The following is a 27,850-nucleotide window of genomic DNA, read 5'->3' on the forward strand; positions in this document are numbered from 1 at the left end:
ATGCCACATGCCGCTCAGTGTTTGATATGTGTTTGTTCAGGTATTTGTGTTTTTGGCATGTCTGTAACCCTAATGTCACAATGCATACTACCTAATTAGACCAATTAGGAAATGTAAGAATGACTACATTACCCATAATGCTCTGTATATCGGCTTCCATAGAACTATGTGACATCATGAAAATCCATCATAAGTCTTTTGGTACAAACCTCACAATGACCAAGGGAACTATGGCTTTGCAAAACAGGTGTTGGAGGTAATGACCAAGGAAGGGAACTATAATGAATCAAATAAGCACTAGGCCTAAAACTTAGGCAACAAACATGAGCGGGTAGGTTTGTCAGCCTACACTGGACAAATAACCTGTATCATCACTCTGTGTGAATTCTGTCTCTCTTTGTTTCTGTGTCTGCGTTTCTCTGAGCGCGTGTCTCTCACTCTCTTTCTTAGATGTCCCTGTCTACAGAGCAGGAGAAGCCCATATGTAACAATGTTTACCTAATTCACTTTACCTACCTATGTAACTAATCATTCTCTGGGTGGACAGCATCTGACCAAATTACACAACATTTTAGTTCTGGGTTATTAACCAAGATTACTATGTAACTAAACATTTATTGGGTACTTATTGTAAAGTGTGGGCTTTAATAAAGTGAGGAACAAGGCTAATGTCTTTATAATGTATCACTTTATTGGATACTCCATGTGGCTGGATGTATACAATATATGGTTAAGATTTGTTATTACACCTTTTCAGAAAACAAAAAGCAAATATCTGGTTGCAATGACATTTAAGTATTAACCTCAAGACTAAACACTTTTTGCCAACAACGCATGATAAAACAAAAATGGTGTTTAAAAAAATAATAATTACATAAATTACAAATCTGTAAAACAGGGTATCAAAGTTGAAGTTGAGCAACGTGTAACATACGAAGGAGAATATGAGCATAAGGCTCATACGGAATAAGGCTAAACATCAACAATTCCAACGCTAATATACTTATCATGTACAGTTCTTTCTTGTCTTATCACATGAAGATATATGTTGAGTAGTGACACATCCATGTTCAGTGACAGTGAGCAATATCAATCTACTGAGTATAACAAGGAAGGTTTAATAAGACAATTCCGCCACTTTTCAACCTCATATTCATTATATCCAGCACCATACCAGTATCTACATACTGTATGCATTTCTATGATCTGTGGTCCTAACAAATGCTTCTCTGTGACATCACATGGCATGGATTAAAAGTACGATTTTTTGATTAAAAGTAAGACGGCGATTTTTAAAATCGGCAACGAGTTTCTATAAATCACTTTTTTAAACATTTGAACTTTTGATGATGTCATGTGCCATTTTCACATATATAGACATATGAAGACAATGAAAATGGAGGTTGAAAAGTGGTGGAATTGCCCTGTAAACTCCCAATAAATTTTTCCGTCCATTCATCATACATTCTGCCAAATTGACACACTCCTATCTCACGTAAAACCACAGTAAAATCGTCTCTGGAGTAGGCCTACTACTATACAATTGAACATTTTGAAAACATTAATACAAGGCAACTTCAGGAATCGTTTGTCGAAAAGAAAATACTTCATGTTGCACAGAAACAGTAAGAACCTTAAGTTCTTCTGAATGGCTTTGCAACAAAGTGAGAACACTGTCCATGCCGGTCGCACCCGCAGCCCAAATGGTGAAAATGGTTCTCTTCATTGACGTTTTCTGTCGAGCGGCATTCAGGGTTCAGGGTTCGTTTTATGACACTTCGCTAAAGGGGTCCTGCAGGGAAGAACCTGAGACACTGATATCATTCGGATGCACCAGTGACAACTAAACAACCCATAAATAACATTCAGTCACTGTTTTTCCAATGCGTTCCCTTCACTTATTCATGGCGCTCAATTGAACTCAAACAAACTAAGTTCACAGAGCGTTTCAGCTCTAGTTTGTTCCCCAGTCCTCCAGACTTTCGGTCCCCCTATGCCTCAGAGTGCATCTCCATGTCGTCAGTCTGTGGCAGGTCATTATCACCCAGTAATTCAGTTTCAGGGACTGTTGTGTCCTCCCCATGCCCCAGCCCATTCTGGGACGCCCCGTCCGCCATGTCCTCCATGTTTGCCTTGGGGCTATCGCTGAGCAAGGCCGCCCGCTCTGTACCTGAGGCGTTGGAGGGCGCCGTGGTGACGTAACCCGTGGAGGTGGAGCCGCTGCCGCTGTGGTGCGATCCTGCCTTGGCCACCATCTGCGGCGGGTGGTGCGCCATCTGCTGGTGCGCCATTTGGTGCATGGACATCTGCATGGGGTAGAAGTTCTGTAGGTATGGGTACGCCGGCATGGGCTGGTAGCCGTTGACCGGGATGTAGAGCTGCTGCGGGTGCTGCTGCAGCATGGGCCGGTGCATCTGGCCCTTCATGGGCATGAACTGGGGCTGCGGGAAGGGCGAGTTCTTCTTGGGGTTGGCGTAGCGTGCGGCGTTGGTTGCACTCATGCTGATGTTACTGATGGGGCTGGTGCTCAGGGAGCTGGTCTGGGTGGTGTTGCTGGTGCCCGAGGTCTGAGCCGAGCTGTTGTAGTTGGACAGGCTCTCCCAGGTGCGCAGGCGCGTGTGGATGTCCTTAAAGCGTGGGCGGCGTGCCGGGAACTCGCTCCAGCACTCTAGCATGAGTGTGTAGATCCAGGCGGGGCAGTCGTCGGGACAGGCCAGCACCTGACGGTTGCGCACCATCTCGATGACGTCCTGGTTGGAGTAGCCGCAGTAGGGCTGCAGGCCGTAGCTGAAGATCTCCCACAGCACCACACCGTAGGACCAGATGTCCGAGTCGGTAGAAAACTTGCCGTACATGATTGCCTCCGGGGACATCCAGCGGATAGGGAAGGGGCTGGTGCCCATCAGCTTGTAGTAGTCGGCTGAGTAGACCTCCCGGAAGAGGCCCAGGTCCAGGATCTTGACGTTGAGCTTGTCGCAGACCAAGATGTTGCGGGCAGCCAGATCCTTGTGTACCACGTGGTGGCTGGATAGATACTCCATGCCGGCGGCCACCTGTGTCACCACGTGCAGGAAGTCGGCCTGCTCCAGCGTGGACTTCACCGTCTTGTCGTCATCCGAGCTGCCCACGTCTGAGTGTGGCGAGCGCATGACCAGAAACTCGTGTAGATCGCCCAGGCCCGAGTAGCTGAAGATCATGCTGATGGGTTGCTCTTTGGTCACCACGCCCAGCAGGCACACGATGTTGGGGTGCTGGAGGCGCGAGCGCAACATGGCCTCATGGCGGAACTCCTCGCGGAGGGTGCCCTCGTCTTTGTCCTTGACTGTCTTGATGGCCACCACCTGGGTCTGCTCGCCGGGCGCCGTGCCATATAGGTGGCCCTTGTAGACCTTGCCGAAGCGGTCCTCGCCCAGCTCCTCCATGAAACGCACCGCTGAGAGGTTGATCTCCCGCAGCTTCGCCTGGGTCACAAGGGGAAAACAGAGAGAGAATCAGAGTTTAAAAAACACTGACACTGATTCATGCTGATGTTAAAATAACACATACAATACCAGTCAAAAGTTTGTACACACCTACTCATTCAAGGGTTTTTCTTTGTTTTTACTATTTTCTACATTGTAGAATAATAGTGAAGACATCAAAACTATGAAAAAAGACATATGGAATCATTTAGTAACCAAAAAAGTGTTAAACAAATCAAAATATATTTAACATTTCTGATTCTACAAAGTAACAACCACCAAGTAACCGCCTTGATAACAGCTTTTCACACTCTTGGCATTCTCTCAACCAGCTTCATGAGGTAGTCACCTGGAATGAATTTCAATTAACAGGTGTGACTTGTTAAAAGTTAATTTGTGGAATACTTTTCCTTCTTAATGCGTTTGAGCCAATCAGTTGTGTTGTTTCAAGGAAGGGGTGGTATACAGAAGATAGCCCTATTTGGTAAAAGACCAAGTCCATATTATGGCAAGAACAGCTCAAATAAGCAAAGAGAAATGACAATCCATCACTACTTTAAGACATGACAGTCAGTCATTCCATAACAAGTGCAGTTGCAAAAACCGATATGATGATATGAGGACCGCCACAGGAAAGGAAGACCCAGAGTTAACTCTGCTACAGAGGATAAGGTCATTAGAGTTCATTAGCTAACCCATATGACAGTAGCTAACCCATATGACAGTAGCTAGCCCATATGACGGCAGCTAGCCCATTTGACACTACTTACCCCATGTGACTGTAGTTAACCCCCATGTGACTGTAGCTAGCCCATACGACACTAGTTAACCCCATGTGACTGTAGTTAACCCCCATGTGACTGCAGTTAACCCCATGTGACTGCAGTTAACCCCATGTGACTGCAGTTAACCCCATGTGACTGCAGTTAACCCCATGTGACTGCAGTTAATCCCATGTGACTGTAGTTAATCCCATGTGACTGTAGTTAACCCCATGTGACTGTAGTTAACCCCATGACAGTAGCTAGCCAACCCCATGACAGTAGCTAGCCAACCCCATGACAGTAGCTAGCCCATATGACAGTAGCTAGCCCATATGACAGTAGCTAGCCCATATGACAGTAGCTAGCCCATATGACAGTAGCTAGCCCATATGACAGTAGCTAGCAAACCCCCATATGACAGTAGCTAGCAAACCCCCATATGACAGTAGCTAGCAAACCCCCATATGACAGTAGCTAGCAAACCCCCATATGACAGTAGCTAGCCCATATGACAGTAGCTAGCCCATATGACAGTAGCTAGCCCATATGACAGTAGCTAGCCCATATGACAGTAGCTAGCCCATATGACAGTAGCTAGCAAACCCCCATATGACAGTAGCTAGCAAACCCCCATATGACAGTAGCTAGCAAACCCCCATATGACAGTAGCTAGAATACATTACAGTATTTAGCCCATATGACTTTAGCTTGCCCACCTGGTGCTTGTGCTGGTTGAGCAGCGGCAGCTCCATGTCCTGGCTGGGCGAGGCAGTCAGCTGACGGCGAGGGGGCGTGTCAGTGGGCTCCTTCTGCTTGTTGCGGCACATGCAGACCAGGAAGAAAAGGCAGGCGATGACCAGTGGGATGGCGATGCTGGGGATCAAGATGTACAGGATCTCCTTCTTCAGGTTCTCTGGCGGTGCTGGAGGTCAAAGGTCAAACAGGGTATGTCGTTAGTCAGCCTTAAACTGACACTCAGCAGTATAATGTCGCCGCGAGCAGCACCACACACATTTAGGTGATCAAAACGTTGAAAGACTTTGCTCTCACACAGTCAGTCACACAGTGTATCTTCACATGTACACAGGCACACTTCACGCTGCAATGTGGTAGCTATGGGACCAAAACAGAGGAGTTTAGTTGTTCGGAAATTGACCCGATATTGCGGTTTACTTTGTGTATCGCTGACTCTACCTTGAACTGGGCATTACTGAGTTAACTACTTTAGTGTTTTTATTGATTAAATGTAGATTTTCCAGATTCAGATTCTTGGACTGAAAAGCACTTTCAAATGGAGATTCTTCACTGAGCCTACATTTTAGTCCATTTAAGGTTTTATCTGGGTCCGGAAAAAATGGCCTATTATGTGTGCACATATAATGCAATGTAGAAAAGTCCAAGTGTACTCATGTAAGAGGAATGGAATGGCATGTAGTAAAAGTAACACTATCATTATGTACATACGATACCACTGGCATCACAAACAAACACATTACCTTTTTTACTACTCATTCTAACATTTTCCACCAGACTGGGACTCTGAGATCTCACACCTTTTATGTGAAGTGGGGGGGATGTGCCAAATCGGTGACAAAATGCTAAAAAGACATGCTCAGCTCTTACTAAGTTTAGTAAATAAATATTTGGGTGCTGTAGCCCAGGAGTATTTTCCATGGAAATCAAAGGCCGGCCATAAAATAACTCTGGGGTTCAGTACTCACTGCAGGGGCGGACGTCGCACAGGTCCACTCTGACCTGCTGGTCAAGGGTGAAGCACCAGGGACCGTCCATCTGGCCCCCGGGGTTACGGCAGAAGTTGTGGCCCCCTCGCAGCTCAGGATACTCCACGGGGGACAGGTGGTGGCTGTGGGGGTACTGGGCACTCCACGGCTGGCAGGGGTAGCCTGATTTGGAGACGCTCACCGTGCCCTTATAGTTGGCTCCGCTGCCATTGTAGCAGCTGTGATCTGTTGGCGAATCTTTCGCGAAGATTAAAAGTTAGTTTTGGATGACTTCATCTATGTTTTTACAATGTTTGAATTATAACTGCCAGGAAATCAAATAAGGAAGAAGAAGAAGCAAGTTTGAAGTTGTGTTAAGTTTCTTCAAATGTAGATCCCCTACCTAAATGTGCCAAAGTAACAATTTCCAGAAATGCCACAAGAGGGCCCCCTAGATACACAATACAAACAACCATAGTTCCTTGACCTGATGATGTAATGAAATGTCATTCAAAAATGTGCATATTACAAAATATAGGTGACAGCCTGTGTCTGTCTATCTGTCTACCTCTGCCTGCATGTTTGTGTTCAGGTATCCACCTACATGTCCCTGTCTTGTGTGTTACATTTACATTTTAGTCATTTAGCAGACGCTCTTATCCAGAGCGACTTACAGTAGTGAATGCATACATTTCATTTCATTTTTTTTTTTTTTCTGTACTGGTCCCCCGTGGGAATCGAACCCACAACCCTGGCATTGCAAACACCATGTTCTAGCAACTGAGCCACACGGGACCACCGTGTTAGTGTCTGTGTGTCTATGTCTATTGTCCACTTACATGTACCCAGCTTGTCCAGGGGCACCCCGATCCTCATGCAGTTGGCAGCGTCGGGCGAGCCCGGGTGGGGCAGCAGGTGGCAGCTGGGCAGCTCCAGCTGCATAAGGATGAGAGGGTTAGAGCGGGCGATGGTGTACTCGGTGTGGCACAACTCGTTCTCTAGTGCCTCGCACTCGTCACGGCACAGCTGGCGGCGCCGCGGGCCCCGAGCCCCCTCGTCGCACAGCGGGAACACGTAGTGGCAGAAGGAGGGGATGGCGAACTTGGAGCACTGGTCCGAGAGCTGTGTGGACGTGCCGATCATGGTGAACGCGGCTGTGGGGGGGGGGGAGAGCAGGAGTAGTGAGTCATTATATTATAGAGACTTGAGTTCAACACCTAGTGACCTCATCAAGAGGTTCAGACCTCTAGATGAACCCTGAGTGTTCCGGGCTCCTATCCATTAAGTGTCTCAGAGTAAGAGTGCTGATTCAGGATCAGATGCCCACTGTCCATGTAAATCTTATTCATTATGACCTAAAAGGCAGAATTCACTAGATCTGCACTGCTACTCTGAGATATTTGAATGAATATGGGCCCTGGTCAAACAACCCCTTGAATTCACAAGAATATATGATGGTGTTGAGTTTGGCCAAATTTAGAGATGCCATTCTAAGAGTATATTCTGATTATCGTATTTAGCCTTTCATTAGGATCTCCACTACTCTTCCTGGGGTCCATTCTGAAGCACTACTGTCTTTATATCAACTTTTGTATGCCATCAATACAAAGTAAGCAAAGTGAACGGGAAACTCTTCCCATAAGCCTTTTCTGTTTTTGGGGGTTAGTCTTCTACTTGAGGTAGGGACACTATGTCCTCACTATAAGATATTATTACATAGAGGAGTGAAAGTAATGAAAGAAAATACCCTCATTTCCTGAGAGAACCCATGCCAAACAGAACAGGGTTACGTCCCAAGACGTTAACCCCTATTCCTCATGTAGTGCACTACCTTTGACCAGAGCCCTATGGTCAAAAGTTGTTCACTATATAGGGAATAGGGTGCCATTTGTGATACAGTCCGAGTTTGGGACAGAGGAATCATGGGGCAATATCTTCTCTGACAGAGTTATTGCTTCAAATGTATTTCATTTGAGGGGCTTAACGATAAGATTATACTTCTTAGTCATATTTTCTATGTCCTTATGGTATCTTAAACTCGAGTTAGGTAACTGTACTTGGCATCTGTTTTGTGTAAAGACCCGTGCATTCCGAAGGTTTAAAACCCCCCCCCCCAGAACCCCCAATTTTACAGATCTGATATGTACCACGATCTGCCAGGGCAATTTTCACCAGTCAGATTTGGTTGCCATACATACTTTAATAGCCTCCAGATCTATACACTACTCAAGTAAAAACAATCCTTTCCTTATGCATCCTACAAAACGACCCTTCATCTACACCACTTGGAAAACATGGAAACGTTCAAAACACACATCATGCCTGTGCGAAGGTGATTATGTGCGTGCATTTTTGTGTGCGGGTGTGAATAAGCAAGAGAACGAGAGAAACAGACAGTGTTTTACTCCAGCAGAGCTTGTGACTGTATTTTGGCATAACTCCCCACAGGCAGCCCCGGGACCCCTGGGATGTGCCTCCCCACGGGCAGCCCCGGGACCCCTGGGATGTGCCTCCCCACGGGCAGCCCCGGGACCCCTGGGATGTGCCTCCCCACGGGCAACCCCGGGACCCCTGGGATGTGCCTCCCCACGGGCAACCCCGGGACCCCTGGGATGTGCCTCCCCACGGGCAACCCCGGGACCCCTGGGATGTGCCTCCCCACGGGCAACCCCGGGACCCCTGGGATGTGCCTCCCCACAGGCAGCCCCGGGACGTTCCTCCCCACGGGCAGCCCCGGGACGTTCCTCCCCACGGGCAGCCCCGGGACGTTCCTCCCCACGGGCAGCCCCGGGACATCCTCCCCACGGGCAGCCCCGGGACGTTCCTCCCCACGGGCAGCCCCGGGACATAACTTCTCATGGGCAGCCCCAGGTCTAGGGTTGCAAATTTCCAGGAACTTTCAACAAATTCCCTGGTTTAAACCGAAATCTTGGTTGGAGGAATCCGGATTTCCTTCTTATTCCCTTCTGATTCCGGGAATCCTCCAACCGGAATTTAGGAAAAACCAGGGAATTTATTGAAAGTTCCTGGAATTTTGCAACCATACCCAGGACATATGACTCACAGTGAAAATAAAGAAGCGCTGTACGGTGGGTCAGAACAATATAATATAAGTGGACAGCAATTTGGCGAACAATAAATTATTGAAAGATAAATCCAAGGCACATCACTACTAAACCGACCAAGCAGACAAAGCAAATTCTTAATAAGTTGGGATCATTTTTATTCCAGTGTTCATTTTTCCAGTTCTAGGTATTGAACTGATTATGGAACATTTACATTATGGCTAATAAATGGAACTGAGCCACATTATGGATGTTGTCAGGGTATTCTTGATCAATGCACTATGCTATAAATCAAAATAAGATAACACAACATTGTATCTTTCTGGTAGTAATGGAGACAAAATACAGTGTACTGAATTTGCCCCTAGATGGCTCTGATCTTGGTTCAGTTTTGAAGTTTCCCCCGCCAATAGTGAAGGTTAGCATTTGGGGAGGAGAAGCTGATCCTAGATCTGTACCTAGTGGGAACTCCCCCCCCCCCCCCCCCCCCCCAGAGCATAAGGGTGGTCGAGGGGGTGTGGTCTCACCTGTGATGCGGTTCTCGCTCTCTCCCTGCATCTGAAAAGATTCCACGTAGATGCTGCGGTTACCGATGAAGCGGGCACAAGCGATGCCCCGGTAGGGCTGGCAGAAGCCCTTCTCATGCGTCCTGTAGGAACACAGACAGACAATGAACCACAGGTTCACTCAATGTTTCCCCTACCGTTGTATAGGCGGGGCGGAGCGAGAGAGACACACACACACACACACACGATACAGAGAGCCTGTTCAGCCAGATATCTCGGCTAGGCTACATGCTAACACTAACATGCTACCGTATTACATAACAGCCTCTCCTGTGTACGCTGATGTACAGGTAGCCTGTGAGCTAACATTACAGCCTCTCCTGTGTACCCCCTATGTACAGGTAGCCTGTGAGCTAACATTACAGCCTCTCCTCCCAGCTAGCACAGTGGATCAGGAGTGATTCCGGCTGAGAGTCGGGGCACTCGGCCGACGTCATGTGGCCCGAGACTTCGGCAGTATTACTTAAGGCTAGGATGTGGGGATTGAGCGCGGTCCGATTCTGGTGTGAGTTATCTGGCCAAAATGTATTACTTGGGTCTCGGGCCGATTGGGGATACTCCCTGGCAGATGATTACACGGGCTGCTTTGTATAATTAACATTTCATTATTATTTTTTCCATATTTTCTCATTGTTTCTGTGATCAAAAAATACAATTAACATTTAAATGAAATTCTTTAAGAGTCCTGTTTAAGTTGTATTTTAGTATTTTGATACTTTGTGCAAGGCAATTGATAAGCATTAAAAACTTTGTGGATGGAGCCTCCCAAGTGGCGCAGTGGTCTAAGACACTGCATCGCAGCGCAAACTGTGTTGCTACAGATGCTGGTTCGATGCCGGGCCGCGACCGGGAGACCCATGAGGCGACACACAATTGGCCCAGCGTCGTTAGGGGAGGGTTTAGCTGGCCGGGATGTCCTTGTCCCATCGCGCTGTGGCGACTCCTGTGGCTGGTCAGGCGCATGCACGCTGACACGGTCAGCAGGTGTATGGTGTTTCCTCCGACGTAAAATTATTTTTTGTGGATGGGTATAATTTGAATGTATAAAATGGATAATAGTAATATTTAAAATGACTAAAATTGGGTAATTTGTATACATTTATTTAAATTTGCATTGGGCCGCTTCTGGGGGGGTTCTAATAAGATGCCAGCAAAGTCGGCTGAATTCCGGTAGACTGAAACGGCCCGATGTACTTGGGCCGATTCTGGGCAGTCATTCATTTTGATTGCGGGGCGAGTCCGACACCCGATTCCGGCCCGATTCAATCAGTTCGGGGGCCACTTCTGGGCCGATTCCTCATGGCTGTGTACGCTGATGTGCAGGTAGCCTGTGAGCTAAACCAAAGGGGAAATGTCTAATGTAATATTGCCTTGTTTTGAAACTTTTCTCTGAGAACATTAGCATTTTGTGTTTGCACTGGGCTTAAATCTGGTTCCAGATCAGTTAGGTAGCTGCCAGGGCCGACTACAGACTTTAATCCCCAACACAAACAAGCAGTGGGTTCAGTGACAAAACCTGTATGTTACTGAAATGTGAGACTTACCTTAGGTTTGCACATGATCTAGAATGGGTAGGAAGGGTTGCATCATTTTTCTGTATCCCTGAGAAGATGTGTGTGTCTTTCTGTGCAAATGTCTCTTTTCAGTAACCGGTATATGAAAACACATTGAACTGAGCGTGTAAACCCATTATACAGACTAAAGGTAGGCATATGAGCACTTTGTATAATCTGGTAGGCTGTTTGATTCAGTATCCTCTGTCTCTGTAAACCCTGTGTGGAGGAGCCAGTGAGAGCTGGTCAAACGTTTAGCTTTTTGCCATTCTCAGTGCAGGAGGTACATAAAGCCCTGAAATCCTTAGATCAGAGAAAGCCTGCAGGTCCTAATCTTTTGGATCTCTGCTTTTTAAAACTGGCAGCTGATTTCATAGCTGAACCACTTACACATCTGTTCAATCTAACCCTGGAATGTAATGAAATTCCAAGGATCTAGAAATCAGCATTTGTCCTACCACTTTTAAAAGAGGGAGATTCAACTTTTAAAATAAATTACAGGTCAATCTCAAAGCTGTCACCCTTGGCGAAAATACTTGAAACCCTTGTTAGTGAACAGCTAAAATAGTTTTTATATACCAACTATTTTATCAATGTACCAATCGGGCTTCAGGAACAAGCATAGCACAATTACAGCAGCCATGATATCACTGAAGGCTTGACAAAAAACAGCACTGTGCCTCACTTTTTATTGATCTCTGTAAGGCTTTTGATACAGTTGATCATGCTATACTGAGGCAGAGATTGTCGAGCGTAGATCGCATACAGTTGCATGGTTTGTTAACTATCTGTCTGATAGAACTCAGTGCACTCAATTTGATGGGCTCATGTCTGTTAAATTGTCTGTCTGTAATGGTGTGCCCCAGGGCTCTGTACTTGGTCCCCTCTTACTCACTATTTATATAAATAATTTAGACAAAAATTTGCAAAATGCGCAACTTCACTTTTATGCTGATGATACTGTTATTTACTGTTGTGCCTCGTCTCTCACAAAAGATTTCCAGAACTTGCAAAGTGCTTTTTATACTGTTCAACATACCTTGTGTAAATTGAAGCTTATCCTCAATGCTGACAAAACTAAACGAATGGTGTTTTCTAAAGCAAGAAATAGACTTCTGAACCTTTCACCTATTACGACCTGTCAGGGCAATGATATTGATGCTGTAACCTCATATATACATCTTGGAATTTTAATTGATGAAGGCCTCTCTTTTAAATTAAAATGTAAACTGAAGTTGGGATTTATTTTAGGAATAAGGCCTGTTTTTCTTTTGAAGCCAGAAGGAGGCTAGTATCAGCTACATTTATGCCTTTATTAGACTATGGTGATATTTTATCTATGAATGCTTCCGCTCTGTTTTTGAGATGAATTGACACCCTTTACCATGGAGCATTGAGATTTATTTTAAAACTGCAAAACCCTTACGCACCACTGTACTTTATATACCAGGGTTGGCTGGCCTTCTCTAGTCATGCGTATGCTCAGTCACTGGTATACTTTTATTTATAAAACCATTTTGGGTTTACTACCATTTTTTGGGGCATTTTTATTCTTCAGAAATGTGGTGGGTACTCTCTTCGTTCACAGGATTTTATCCTGCAATCTGTTCCAAATGTCCAAACGGAATTTGGTAAAAGGGCTTTTATGGACTCTGCGCCATCGACTTGGAATGCCTTAAAAAAAATAGTTTTAAAATGGAATAACTTGTCCCAATTGGTGTTTTTAAATCATTGATGAAGGATTTTGAGGCTGATCCCTTGACCTGTCAATGTTTTTAATTTGCTGTTTTATGATTTCGTTATACTCCTGTGATTTCTATGGTTTTTTACTAGATTACTTGTAGTTTTTTCATGTTGTCTGTATATAATTGTGTAATCTTGGCCAGGATAGGCATCAGTGATTCGTATTTCCTGCAACTTTCTGAAGAGGGAAGGAGAATGCCCCTGTCTGTGTGTGGTGCGCGCGTCTACCTCTTTGTGTAGCAGTTAGCGATAATGCTAACGATTACAGTCTTCTGGTAGATGGAAAGGCTTTCCCCAAAAAAACTTCTCAATTAAATATTAACTACAAAGTAGCCTATTCTTTCAGAATGATATCATGATTATTTTCATCAATCCAGTGGGTATTTGTTTTGTAAACTGTACCATCACGTGCTCAAAAAAAAAAAAAACAGCACTAAACAACAGGTTCTTGCTAGGTGCACACTGGAATTACAGAGTAACTACACCCAAAAATCTAAATTTCTCAAACTTTTCCCAGACCTCAAAAGTGGTCTCCTGATGTGGTTTAAGCATAGTTGTGGACTTACATCCAATTATGTTTTTTTTTAAAGATGTGATTTTGAGATCAAAAACCTGAATGAAAATAAATAAGTGAAAATAAATGTATTTTTCCAGATAATGTGGGCTATTTACTTCATCTTTCTGTTTTAATCAAATACATCATTTGAAGAACTAACATCAGTGTTAAACTGTAAATAAGACTTTAATCAAGAGAATACAGGTTAAATGTAAAAAATAAAAAGAAAGTTTAATGTTATCTTACTTTGAAAATAGTCCTGATCATATAGGCCTAGACCTAGATCATTTCCAAAACAACTAACACACTGAACTCATACATTTTCAGTCATTTAAATTGTAAAGTCATGTCTTTCTACACAATATCACACAAAAAAAAATCTAATCCGGGAGGTAAACACGATTAAGTATTCAATAACACTGTTTTGGATGTGCTTGAAACATACTTCCTCACAACAGAGAGTGGGAGAGAGACGGGAAGAACATCGAATATCGCAAAGCTCCCAATCCTAAAACTTGGCTGCCCCTCACAGACCCCTCAGCTGACAGGCAGCCCCAAATGTATAGGGCGGCGTTGCCCTTAGACACTGATCTTGGGTCAGCTTTGCATCTTTCCCACTAATGGTTAAGGTTAGGATTGGGGAGGGGAAACTGATCCTAGATCTGTACCAGGGAAAACTTCACCCAGAGCCAGCCCATATGGAAGCAGCAGGAGGAGGGAAGGGAAAAAGAAAGCCGCAGCACTGGGAAGCAAAGCCACAATGACGTACGTCGACTCGCCAAGGGAGACTTCAGCATTCTAGAGTGTCCCGTGATCTGCCCTTTTCTCAGATTAAAGAAAAGTGGGATCCAAGCAAAGGAAAAGACGTGGGCCAGTGGGTAGGTTTAAGGATTTCAACAACAGTACTGTGGGTTGGGAATCTTTGGATAAAATTCCCCTTATGTAAGACTCTTGTAGGTTACACAGTATGCCTACCTTCCTTTAGTAAGAGTATTGTTGATACACAGTAGGCTTACCTTCCCTTTGAGTGCAATGCGTTTGCTTTCCCTAAAGGATCTTGGTGCACTAGTCAAATAAGAAGTGAGGACATCCTCTTTTCCAAACCCAAGCAAGCAATGCAGAGAACCTGATACTGATCTCTTAACCCGTACCAACACAAAATGTCTGGAGAGCTAGCTCAAGGCTGCGGTTACTGCTCGCTGCCCTTAACAACTGAATTCGGATCAGTTCTCTCTAACCCCAGTCGTCTAGATTAACTAGAACAACACTGGTCCAAAGCCAGTTGTTAAAAATGTACAATAATCACACACTGCTCTTGAATACCAGATTCATATTAGGGGAACATGCACACTTTCCAGCTAAGAGGCACATCTTTCCCTAGGCACAGATCTAGGGCCAGTTTAATCCTAAAGATGAATCATAACCACAATCCATACAGGACATAAACTGATCTCAGATCAGTGTCAAGGGGGCAACTTCATCCAACTCCGATTTAAAGGGATTTTGGCACATAAACCCTTCTTTTACTCACCCAGTCAGATGTCTCTGCGTGCAGTTTGAAGGAAGTTGAATGTAGCTTCTGGAGCAATTGCTAACTAGCATTAGCGCAATGACTGGCAGTCTACAGGAACAGCTAGCATGCTACTGACACCTAGATATAGATTAGAGAGACTGGTGAGATCTATTCTAAGGAGATCTGGGGTCTAAGGCTGTGTTTGGGCTTGCCCTGTAATCAGTAGCAGACGACCTGCCATCGTAAATCAATCTAGGTTATCTCAGGGAACACAAATCAGAGAGTGCTCATGCTTTGTGTGCATCGTGTACCTCAGTGTGTTTAGTCTTCCTCAGATTATCTATAATCCTCTTCACGACGGTTATCGTTGACACCTCTGACTGAATCCTTTACCCTATGACCAATAATATTGTAGTGTCGTCATCCGTGGTTGGCTTCAATTGCTCAGAAAAAAGCATTGGATACACGTGAAGTTGTCGTGGATTTGAGAGGTTGAGAGCTAGATTTCAAAATGTCAAAAAACATTGAGCAAAAAGCAGTCAACTGCCGTTACGCCTCAGAGAAAGGAAACTTGCTTGATTCATAAAAAAAAGGAGAGCCTTTGTAGTTGTCCCTCAACGGAAGAGGGGAAATGCAGGAGTAGATGTGGCAGGTAAACTGGGGACATAATTGCATGTGGCGGGCCAACAAAGGCTACTTTGAAAATAGCCATGCCCCTGGGGACTTCGTCCAGACTTTCTTCAGCCGTATTGTAAACAAAAAAAGGAGTTACTAGAACCAGACTGCTTGAGAGCACAATGTTGCTGTAAAAGTTTAAAGGTCAGGAGCAACAGTGTTATGACATATTTTCTCCAATTCATGAGTTAAGTTTACAACAGCTTAGATAAATGAATCCTATTTTTCAGGGCGTTTGTGCGATTTGTGCTTTCTCTCTATTCAAACAAATGGGATGTGTGAATGGATATGGTGCAGAGGGTGGCACCTCTAGAAAAGGAATGTCTGCACCGTTCACTTCTCGTTTGCTTCAACGTCCTCCAGAGAGGCACGTTGCCAGGAGAGCTGTCAATGCTTTAAGCCCTGCAGTCCTTCCAGCTTCAATATCCCATATGGTTACAATTTAACTCCAGTTTGGATCAACTGCGGGGGATTTTTTGCCCAAAACGCACGTTTGAAGACTGAAGTTTAACAAGAATTACTGTAGGTTCGACTTCCTACTTTCTTACTTCCTTTTGGCCGACGAATGCGTGGTGAAGGTGAAAAATAAATACTTGCGTGAATAAAAGGACGGAAAACGTTTCCAACTGGACACAGTCGAAACACAGCTACGGGAGCTGGAGTGGGTTAAAATGCTTGTGGGCACTGAGGGTCAGATGAGTTTCAGAACGAGAGAGGTCACTATAGTTTATAGCTACAGACTCATAGACAAAGGCGTCAAAACCGACAGAAAGAACTCCCTAAGGCTACTCTGGCAGTGACATTGTTTATAGACTTATGGCATTGATTTACCTCCATGTTTTTACAAATGCAGCTCAAGCATTATTAGCACACATTCCACAAAAAAACTATTTAACACTACATGCGTGTAGTGTACAATTGTGTGGTGTGTAAAAACTGAATTGGATATTTATGCACCAAAAAAAAAAAAAAGACCAAAATCATTAACTTCACTTAGCCCTCATTCACATCAGCTGGACTGAAAAACACAGGAATTGTATTTATAGAAAGAAAAACGCCTTCATGTGGTGCGAGCAATTTCCAACAGCTTTTGATCTCTGAGAGCATCTACTTCTGTAAAGCTGTGCCTTCCTTCTCGGCCTAAACCACCTATTATCCTTGTGACTGCACAAAATATATAGAGTCTGGAACCTTCCCTATATTTATTCAAGAAGATTGTGGACAGTAAAATAACTCCATAGCAGAAAAGACGAGTTGCCGGATGGTTTTCGATGTGATTTCACAAAAGGGGGAGAGACTCAAGAAACTAATTTAAAAATCGGCACGATCCGTTGGGCTGTTTTGCTACGAAGGGAAACTTTTCCAAACCCCCCCCCAAAGAACAATGTTGATTATCTGCAAAGACTGGCTTGATTACTTGGCTTTGTAGTTTGTCCTGCAAAGAAAACGAGACAATACCAAAAGCTGTATCCTCTTTTCTCCAAGCCTGTAGAACTCTCCAAACACACAGAGAAAGAGTGAGAGAGGGGTATTGGTATCATAACATTCAAGCTCCAAATAAACTCTTTGGATCATCTCCGCACCACAAAACACCATTCCAAACCTGCTCCGCTCCACACAGAGAACTGGGTAACATAACAAGCACATAACATGCAAGCTCCAAATATGAAATTCCCTTTGCTGAAACGCAACGTTCAGAAATGCCGTTTGTTTGGGCATTTCACAGGGGGGAGCCAGCCTGAAGGTGTGTGGACAGGGGCGAAGGGGCGAGAGAGAGACAGAGGAGGGTTTGTGTGAGTCCAAGAGAGTGGAGAGAGGGGAAAGCAACCAGGTCAGGCCAGAGGGCAACAGAACACAGAGAACCTGTATAAGGGAAACATTCTACCTGATCAGCATTAAGCTCTGTACACACACACACACACACACACACACACACACACACACACACACACACACACACACACACACACACACACACACACACACACACACACACACACACACACACACACACACACACACACACACACACACACTTTGCAAATTGCAACCTAACTAACACAAACCAGACCCCTTCACCAGAAATCGCAAACCTGGCTAAGAACATTTTCAGAAACAGACAAGTTCTTTAGAAAGTACTTTTGGCTAGGTGAGACATTTGGTTTCTGTTTCAAGGTAAAAAAAACTACATATTTTCCACTGTAAGTGAACAATTAATTTATACATCCTATTCTAATTCACATCTATTGTAATAATCGACTCAATTCTATATCACTAGGTTAAAGGTTACATTTTACGTTGGCAGCCAGATATTCTAAAAGAATCAGTAGTAATTGTCAATCTGTGAATTGGATCAGAGACAGACTCCTATTGGCCAGGATGTCCAGCTCTGTAGCCAAATTAGTCTGACACTCTTCAGATGGCTCAACAACAATGCAGTTAGTTGTGAACACAACGAATGAGGGGGAGAAAAGCTTCCAGAGTTCCATTCACTCTATAGGTTTTTAGAAAGGGTGAGATTCTCTGAGTCAAACAACCTGTCAACAGAGCTAGTATGTGGAGTTGGACTGGGAGTAACAATAACTAAACATAATATGAAGCACATGGTTGCTGCTAAAAAATAATTGTAGGTTTATTGTCTGTCTTTTGAGAGTGCCCCATACACCGTTCGACTCTCGGTCATAAAGAGCAAAGACTTAGCTATAGCTTAACTTATCTTAATTTTACTTAAAAACAACACACCTGACAAACAACAGCCCTATATCTCCACACGAAGCCCGCTGAGCCAAGTAAGACAAGCCACACATGAATTACACTCACAGAGGGAGGCTGGCACCTCTTTTGAAGCCTGATGAGATGTTTCCTCAGTTCCTCACAACTCCCGGGTTCTCAGCATTGATTGGGCGATGCCAAGTAGCAAGTGACCTATTACAACTCTCCACAAACAAGCATGCTAATTGCTAGGAAGCTCTATAAAGATCTGAGGTCCTCAGCAAGGTAGAACTCCATTGCGTACTTGCAGGCTACGAAGAGAAAACTTCGCCTTTGGTGGCAGAGAAACATCATATTTACCTCAGCGGATAGGTGATTATTACCTTCTGAGGTAATATGTGATAGTTTATGACCGTTTCATTTACTTTGGCTGGATTCACCAAGCCATGTAAATGAGTTTTGTAAGCAGATTTCCTCCAGGGAGAAAATTGTGTTTAATGGCGTTACTAGAGGCAATTAGGGATTTACGCACAGGAAGTGTGGTTTGTTTTTCTAATAGAGGGGAAAGCTACAGAAATGTCACTTGTTTGGCCTCTGGATTAAATTAAAAATGGTTCATGCAGTGGTCTTTGTGTCAGTAAAGGACAGTGCAGGTAAAAAAATCAACTTTACCACAAGGTGGCGATAATGAATTAAATAATGGGAGAGATTGGTTTACATAGAAGCCCGGACAGGCCGTTAAGAACGGCTGTTCACCAAGTTGGAAAAACAAAATCTCACTAGTGACAAAACAGACAGGACCATCTTCAGTGCCACATGTGAGACTCGGTCTTGGTAATTACATATAAAACTATGAGTGGAAAACCCTGGATCTTCTTCACTGCTCCACTTCGGTTTATTTTAACCCACACAACACTTTTTTTTAATTTCACCTTTATTTAACCAGGTAGGCTAGTTGAGAACAAGTTCTCATTTGCAACTACGACCTGGCCAAGATAAAGCACAGCAGTTCGACACATACAACAACACAGAGTTACACATGGAATAAACAAAACATACAGTCAATAAATAATACAGTAGAACAAAAGAAAACAAAAAGTCTATATACAGTGAGTGCAAATGAGGTAAGTTAAGGCAATAAATAGGCCATGGTGGCGATGTAATTACAATATAGCAATTAAACACTGGAATGGTACATGTGCAGAAGATGAATGTGCAAGTTGAGATACTGGGGTGCAAAGGAGCAAGGTAAATAAATAAATACAGTATTGGGATGCGGTAGGTAGATAGCCCGTCTGTAAACAGCCCATCTATGTACAGGTGCAGTGATCTGTGAGCTGCTCTGACAGCTGGTGCTTAAAGCTAGTGAGGGAGATAAGTGTTTCCAGTTTCAGAGATTTTTGTAGTTCGTTCCAGTCATTGGCAGCAGAGAACTGGAAGGAAAGACGACCAAAGGAGGAATTGGCTTTGGGGGTGACCAGTGAGATATACCTGCTGAAGCGCGTGCTACGAGTGGGTGCTGCTATGGTGACCAGTGAGCTGAGATAAGGCGGGGCTTTACCTAGCAGAGACTTGTAGATGACCTGTAGCCAGTGGGTTTGGCGACGAGTATGAAGCGAGGGCCAACCAATGAGAGCATACAGGTCGCAATGGTGTATGGGGCTTTGGTGACAAAACGGATAGCAATGTGATAGACTGCATCCAGTTTGTTGTGTAGAGTGTTGGAGGCTATTTTATAGATGACATCACCGAAGTCGAGGATCAGTAGGATGGTCAGTTTTATGAGGGTATGTTTGGCAGCATGAGTGAAGGATGCTTTGTTGCGATATAGGAAGCCGATTCTAGATTTAATTTTGGATTGGAGATGCTTAATGTCAGTCTGGAAGGAGAGTTTACAGTCTAACCAGACACCCAGGTATTTGTAGTTGTCCACGTAAGTCAGAGCCGTCCAGAATAGTGATGCTGGACAGGCGAGCAGGTGCGGGCAGTGATCGATTGAATAGCATGCATTTAGTTTTACTTGCGTTTAACCTCTCTGGGACATGTGGGACGCTCGCGGACACACTATTCAACAGCCAGTGAAATAGCAGGGCGGCAAATTCAAAACAACAATAATCTCATAATTCATATTTCTCAAACATACAACTATTATATCCCATTTTAAAGATACACTTCTCATTAATCCAACCATATTATCCGATTTCAAAAAGGCTTTATGGCGAAAGCATAACATTAGATTATGTTAGGACAGCGCCTAAACAAGAAAAACCACACAGCCATTTTCCAAGCAAGGAGAGGCGTCACAAAAAACAGAAATTCAGCTAAAATGAATCACTAACCTTTGATGATCTTCATCAGATGACACTCCCAGGACTCAATGTTACACAATACATGTATGTTTTGTTCGATAAAGTTATTATTTATATCCATAAACCCCATTTTACATTGGCGCGTGATGTTCAGAAAATGTATTGCCTCCAAAACTCCGGCGAATGAGCACATCAATGTACAAAAATACTCATCATAAACGTTGATAAAATTTACAACAGTTATTGAAAGAATTATAGATACACTTCTCCTTAATGCAACCGCTGTGTCAGATTTCAAAATAGCTTTACGGCGAAAGCACATTGAGTACAGAGCTCAACCATCAAAGCAAGCTATACAGTTACCCGCCAAGTTCTGGAGTCAACTAAACTCAGAAATAGTACTATAAATCTTCACTTACCTTTGCTGATCTTCGTCGGAATGCACTCCCAGGACTCCCACTTCCACAAGAAATGTTTGTTTTGTTCGATAAACTCCATATTTATGTCCAAATACCTCCGGTTTGTTCGTGCGTTCAGATTACTAATCCAAAGGCATAATGCGTGAGCGCAAAACCCGAGACGAAAAGTCAAATAGTTCCATTACCGTTCGTAGAAACATGTCAAACAATGTTTACAATCAATCCTTAGGGTCTTTTTAAGATAAATCTTCGATAATATTCCAACCGGACCATAGCATATTCATTACAGAGGAAAAAGAAGGAACGGCGCGCCTGCGTGCCCGCACAGTAAACAACTCGTTGGTCTCAGGCTTGAGACAGCTCTTATTCTCTTCCCAGTAACAGTAGAAGCATGAAACAAGGTTCTAAAGACTGTTGACATCTAGTGGAAGCCTTAGGAAGTGCAAAATGACCCCACAGACACTGTAGTTTGGAAAGGCAATAAGTTGAAAAACTACAAACCACTTCCTGGTTGGATTTTTTCTCAGGTTAGAAAGGGCCTCCCACTCCTCTTTCTATTCTGGTTAGCGCCAGTTTGCTCTGTTCTGTGAAGGGAGTAGTACACAGCGTTGTACGAGACCTTCAGTTTCTTGGCAATTTCTCGCATAGAATAGCCTTAATTTCTCAGAACAAGAATAGACTGACAAGTTTCAGAAGAATGTTCTTTGTTTCTGGCCATTTTGAGCCTGTAATCGAACCCACAAATGCTGATGCTCCAGATACTCAACCAGTCTAAAGAAGGACAGTTTTATTGCTTCTTTAAACAGAACAACAGTTTTCAGCTGTGCTAACATAATTGCAAAAGGGTTTTCTAATGATCAATTAGCCTTTTAAAATGATAAAACTTGGATTAGCTAACACAACGTGCCATTGGAACACAGGAGTGATGGTTGCTGATAATGGGCCTCTGTACGCCTATGTAGATATTCCATAAAAAATCTATCATTTCCAGCTACAATAGTCATTTACAACATTAACAATGTCTACACTGTATTTCTGATCAATTTGATGTTATTTTAATGGACCAAAAATTTGCTTTTCTTTCAAAAACAAGTACATTTCTAAGTGACCCCAAACTTTTGAACGGTAGTGTATGTTCCCCATGCCAATATAACCCTTTAAATTGAATTGAAATTGAGAGGAGAGTGAGAAGAAAGGGGTACTCAGAGATACAAAAGCATTGCTCCAGTCTGGTATTTATGACAGAGCACTAATCTACCACCAGTTCTCTGTTTGATTGGGCTAGGGAACCATCGTCACGGAAACAGCCCCCACTATCAGTACTAGCCTGAGAGCCTCTTCTTCTCCCATGAGCCTCCAGAAAGGGACAATGCTCTGGGGGGGGGGGGGGGGAAGAGTTTCTCCTAGGTACAGATCTAGGGTACGCTTCCCCTCCCACCATTAGTGGGAAAAATACAAAACTCACCCAAGATCAGCATCTAGGTGCAACTTCAAACATATTCCTTTTATTGTGTGACCCCTTTGTGATAATAATGACTGTCTGAATTTGCAGTTGATCAAAACATTCTTAGCACATAGCTTATTGTCTGCATCCCAAATGTCATCCTAATTCCCTATATATAGTACACTACTTTTGACCAGTATAGGCTCTAGTCAAAAGTAGTGCACTAGGATATAGGGTGCCACATTTGAGATGCAGACAAGACCACAGAAGAATGATTCACTTCTCGTGCCTCTTCCTCCACGTTGTACTTCAAAGGGAATTGTCTTGGTTGGTTATTGCTAAGGTGTTGTTAAAAAGGTCTCTGAATCATTGCTTAGTCAGAATTCAAGTTTAGGTGAGGAGGGTTACAGTTGGAAGTCCTATTAAGGTAACCACACACTGAATGGAAGGGTGGTAGCTCACTTGGGGGTACATTAGCGGTGTGTGTGTGTGTGTATATATATATATATATATATATATATATATATATAGCTCAAAAAAATAAAGGGAACACTAAAATAACACATCCTAGATCTGAATGAATGAAATAATCTTATTAAATACTTTTTTCTTTACATAGTTGAATGTGCTGACAACAAAATCACACAAAAATAATCAATGGAAATCCAATTTATCAACCCATGGAGGTCTGGATTTGGAGTCACACTCAAAATTAAAGTGGAAAACCACACTACAGGCTGATCCAACTTTGATGTAATGTCCTTCAAACAAGTCAAAATGAGGCTCAGTAGTGTGTGTGGCCTCCACGTGCCTGTATGACCTCCCTACAACGCATGGGCATGCTCCTGATGAGGTGGCGGATGGTCTCCTGAGGGATCTCCTCCCAGACCTGGACTAAAGCATCCGCCAACTCCTGGACAGTCTGTGGTTCAACGTGGCGTTGGTGGATAGAGCGAGACATGATGTCCCAGATGTGCTCAATTGGATTCAGGTCTGGGGAACGGGCGGGCCAGTCCATAGCATCAATGCCTTCCTCTTGCAGGAACTGCTGACACACTCCAGCCACATGAGGTCTAGCATTGTCTTGCATTAGGAGGAACCCAGGGCCAACCGCACCAGCATATGGTCTCACAAGGGGTCTGAGGATCTCATCTCGGTACCTAATGGCAGTCAGGCTACCTCTGGAGAGCACATGGAGGGCTGTGCGGCCCCCCAAAGAAATGCCACCCCACACCATGACTGACCCACTGCCAAACCGGTCATGCTGGAGGATGTTGCAGGCAGCAGAACGTTCTCCACGGCGTCTCCAGACTCTGTCACGTCTGTCACATGTGCTCAGTGTGAACCTGCTTTCATCTGTGAAGAGCACAGGGCGCCAGTGGCGAATTTGCCAATCTTGGTGTTCTCTGGCAAATGCCAAACGTCCTGCACGGTGTTGGGCTGTAAGCACAACCCCCACCTGTGGACGTCGGGCCCTCATACCACCCTCATGGAGTCTGTTTCTGACAGTTTGAGCAGACACATGCACATTTGTGGCCTGCTGGAGGTCATTTTGCAGGGCTCTGGTAGTGCTCCTCCTGCTCCTCCTTGCACAAAGGCGGAGGTAGCGGTCCTGCTGCTGGGTTGTTGCCCTCCTACGGCCTCCTCCACGTCTCCTGACGTACTGGCCTGTCTCCTGGTAGCGCCTCCATGCTCTGGACACTACGCTGACAGACACAGCAAACCTTCTTGCCACAGCTCGCATTGATGTGCCATCCTGGATGAGCTGCACTACCTGAGCCACTTGTGTGGGTTGTAGACTCCGTCTCATGCTACCACTAGAGTGAAAGCACCGCCAGCATTCAAAAGTGACCAAAACATCAGCCAGGAAGCATAGGAACTGAGAAGTGGTCTGTGGTCACCACCGGCACAACCACTCCTTTATTGGGGGTGTCTTGCTAATTGCCTATAATTTCCACCTGTTGTCTATTCCATTTGCACAACAGCATGTGAAATGTATTGTCAATCAGTGTTGCTTCCTAAGTGGACAGTTTGATTTCACAGAAATGTGATTGACTTGGAGTTACATTGTGTTGTTTAAGTGTTCCCTTTATTTTTTTGAGCAGTATATATATATATATATATATATAAATAAATAAATAAAATGGACCACATCCCATCAACAGCTCGTACTTCTGAAACAACCAATCCACAACAAGTCACTACCTAGCCTTGTATCATATTCGTTTGAGTGTACCCTCAACCCCCCTCCCCCCATCTCAATCCATCCTGTTCTCTTCAGTAGCCTACTTTGGTTAACATGCTCCATTCAGTGTGAGTGGCTTTCAGAATGGCCCCTCAGACTTAGCGCTATTTATTTGACCTTGGCTAGGAACAATTACGACCCCAAACCGAGGGTGACTGCCAGCTTTCTTAGGGCTCCCTGGGACATTAAACAGGGCCTGTCCGACATTAGAATGAGTCTTTTGTTTCCCAGCTTATGTAAAGGAGTCCCAAAGCAGGGGTCCCACACTGTTGCACCTACGGAGGTCCACCACTCCTTTCAGACACCCCTCCCCCCTTGCTTATCGGCTTCAACTTCCAATCATCCCCCGCTTTGTTAGGCTTTATTAGGACGCCACAGCAGCCAAAAGCAACAAGTGCTTTTTTTTTGTGTAACTGGGTGTGTTGGTGTGTGTTTTGGGGGGCAACTAGCAGTCATTTTGGGGGGGGGGGGGGCACACACTGCCATGGTCATTGAGCTGGTCTGGTTTTGAGGAAACAGAGTGAGGGGGAGTGTGATTTATATTGGCCAAGCGCTCTGTTGAGTTAGACACGGTCTACGTAGAGAGTGTGTGTCTGAGTGGATAGCGGTGGGCGGTGTGAACAGAGCAGAATATAGAGCGCTATAGCAAGTCTGACACATTGGTCGAGTGCTAAGCTACGCTAACGGCTAGCACGTGTCCAAAAAACACTGACTGGATTCTGCCCTTTATAATAGCAATAATAACACATGGGTTTTATATACAGTTGAAGTCGGAAGTTTACATACACCTTAGACAAATACATTTAAACTCCGTTTTTCACAATTCCTGACATTTAATACTAGTAAAAATGCTCTGTCTTAGCTCAGTTAGGATCACCACTTTATTTTAAGAATGTGAAATGTCAGAATAATAGTAGAGAGAATGATTTATTTCAGCTTTTATTTCTTTCATCACATTCCCAGTGGGTCAGAAGTTTACATACACTCAATTAGTATTTGGTAGCATTGCCTTTAATGTTTAACTTGGGTCAAACATTTTGGCTAGCCTTCCACAAGCTTCCCACTATAAGTTAGGTGAATTTTGGCCCGTTCCTCCTGACAGAGCTGGTGTAGCAGTCAGGTTTGTAGGCCTCCTTGCTCGCACACACTTTTTCAGTTCTGCCCACAAATTTTCTGTGGGATTGAGGTCATGGCTTTGTGATGGCCACTCCAATACCTTGACTTTGTTGTCCTTAAGCCATTTTGCCACAACTTTGGAAGTATGCTTGAGGTCAATGTCCATATGGAAGACCTATGTGCGACCAAGCTTTGACTGATATCTTGAGATGTTGCTTCAATATATCCACATAATTTTCCTACCTCATGATGCCATCTATTTTGTTAAGTGCACCAGTCCCTCCTGCAGCAAAGCACCCCTACAACATGATGCTGCCACCCCCGTGCTTCACGGCTGGGATGGTGTTCTTTGGCTTGCAAGTCTCCCCCTTTTTCTCCAAACATAACGATGGTCATTATTGCCAAACAGTTTTATTTTTGTTTCATCAAACCAGAGGACATTTCTCCAAAGAGTACAATCTTTGTCTCCATGTGCAGTTGCAAACCGTAGTCTGGCTTTTTTGTGGCGGTTTTGGAGCAGTGGCTTCTTCCTTGCTGAGCGGCCTTTCAAGTTATGTTGCTATAGGACTCGTTTTACTGTGGATATAGATACTTTTGTACCCATTTCCTCCAGCATCTTCACAAGGTCCTTTGTTGTTGTTCTGGGATTGATTTGCACTTTTTGCACCAAAGTACGTTCATCTCTAGGAGACAGAACGCATCTCCTTCCTGAGCGGTATGACGGCTGCGTGGTCCCATGGTGTTTATACTTGCGTACTATTGTTTGTACAGATGAACGTGGTACCTTCAGGCGTTTGGAAATTGCTCCCAAGGATGAACCAGACTTGTGGAGGTCTACAATTCTTTTTCTGAGGTCTTGGCTGATTTCTTTCGATTGTCCCATGATGTCAAGTGTAACAGTATAGCTTCCATCCCTCTCCTCGCCCCAACCTGGGCTTGAACCAGGGACCCTCTGCACACATCAACAACTGACACCCACCGCGCCACAAAAGCCACAGCCCTTGCAGAGCAAGGGGAACAACTACTTCAGGTCTCAGAGCGAGTGACGTCACCCAATTGAAACGCTATTAGTGCGCACCAAAGCTAACTAACTAGCCATTTCACATCGGTTACACAAACAAAGAGGCACTGAGTTTGAAAGTAGGCCTTGAAATACATCCACAGGTACACCTCCAATTGACTCAAATTATTTCCAACAATTGTTTACTGACAGATTATTTCACTTATAATTCACTGTATCACAATTCCAGAGGCTGTATCACAATTTCAGAAGCTTCTAAAGACATGACATAATTTTCTGGAATTTTCCAAGCTGTTTAAAGGCACAGTCAACTTAGTGTATGTACTTCTGACCCACTGGAATTGTGATACAGTGAATTATAAGTGAAATAATCTGTCTGTAAACAATTGTTGGAAAAATGACTTGTGTCATGCACAAAGTAGATGTCCTAACCGACTTGCCAAAACTATAGTTTGTTAACAAGAAATTTGTGGAGTGGTTGAAAAATGAGTTTTAATGACTCCAACCTAAGTGCATGTAAACTTCCGACTTCAACTGTAAGCCTAGTGCTTTTAAATGTCCCAAAGTCACTTAAAGCCAGGCTAGCAATGAAGCTAGGTTAGCAATAGACATGACGACTGGTTAGCATCCTGCATTTGACAAAACTGCTAATTACATTGTTAACCTACTGATGATATAAGCAATTTGTTCTGACTGAGATTCCAAAAACAACTGGTCACAATAGAGAGACTATGAATCAGCCAGTGTTGTTTTCGAGACCACCTAAAGCAAGACCGATTCATCACTAAGACCTGAGCTAATCAAGTCAGAGTCAAGAATATGGAGACTATGAATCAGCATTCTTTCCAGTTTTGGACCAACCTCGATGAAAACCGCTAGTGTCTGACTCAGTGAAGGAATCTATTCCCTGCTCTGTCTTTAACTCATTCACGTCAGGAGAGCTTCAAAGGAAAGGAGAAGAGAAGCT

General features: G+C 44.1%; 1 protein-coding gene across 2 annotated transcripts in view; it reads right to left on the reverse strand.

The window, feature by feature from the left end:
- Positions 1–669: 669 nt before the first annotated feature.
- Positions 670–27,850, reverse strand: part of ror2 (receptor tyrosine kinase-like orphan receptor 2) — a 133,272-nt gene continuing 106,091 nt past the window's right edge. Inside the window, exons 5-9 of one of the 2 annotated variants that reach the window (XM_014145451.3) lie at positions 9,539–9,660; positions 6,786–7,100; positions 5,947–6,192; positions 4,942–5,147; positions 670–3,461 (exon numbers count right to left, since the gene is read on the reverse strand). In XM_014145451.3, coding sequence (XP_014000926.1) covers positions 1,992–3,461; positions 4,942–5,147; positions 5,947–6,192; positions 6,786–7,100; positions 9,539–9,660 — 2,359 coding nt within the window. In that variant the 3' untranslated portion in view covers positions 670–1,991. Of the gene's footprint in view, positions 3,462–4,941; positions 5,148–5,946; positions 6,205–6,785; positions 7,101–9,538; positions 9,661–27,850 lie in introns of both variants that reach the window. The other variant, XM_014145441.3, reaches the window with a different exon arrangement.

The sequence above is a fragment of the Salmo salar genome, chromosome 01 (genome assembly GCF_965601325.2).
Source record: "Salmo salar chromosome 01, fSalSal1, whole genome shotgun sequence".
NCBI lineage: Eukaryota > Metazoa > Chordata > Actinopteri > Salmoniformes > Salmonidae > Salmo > Salmo salar.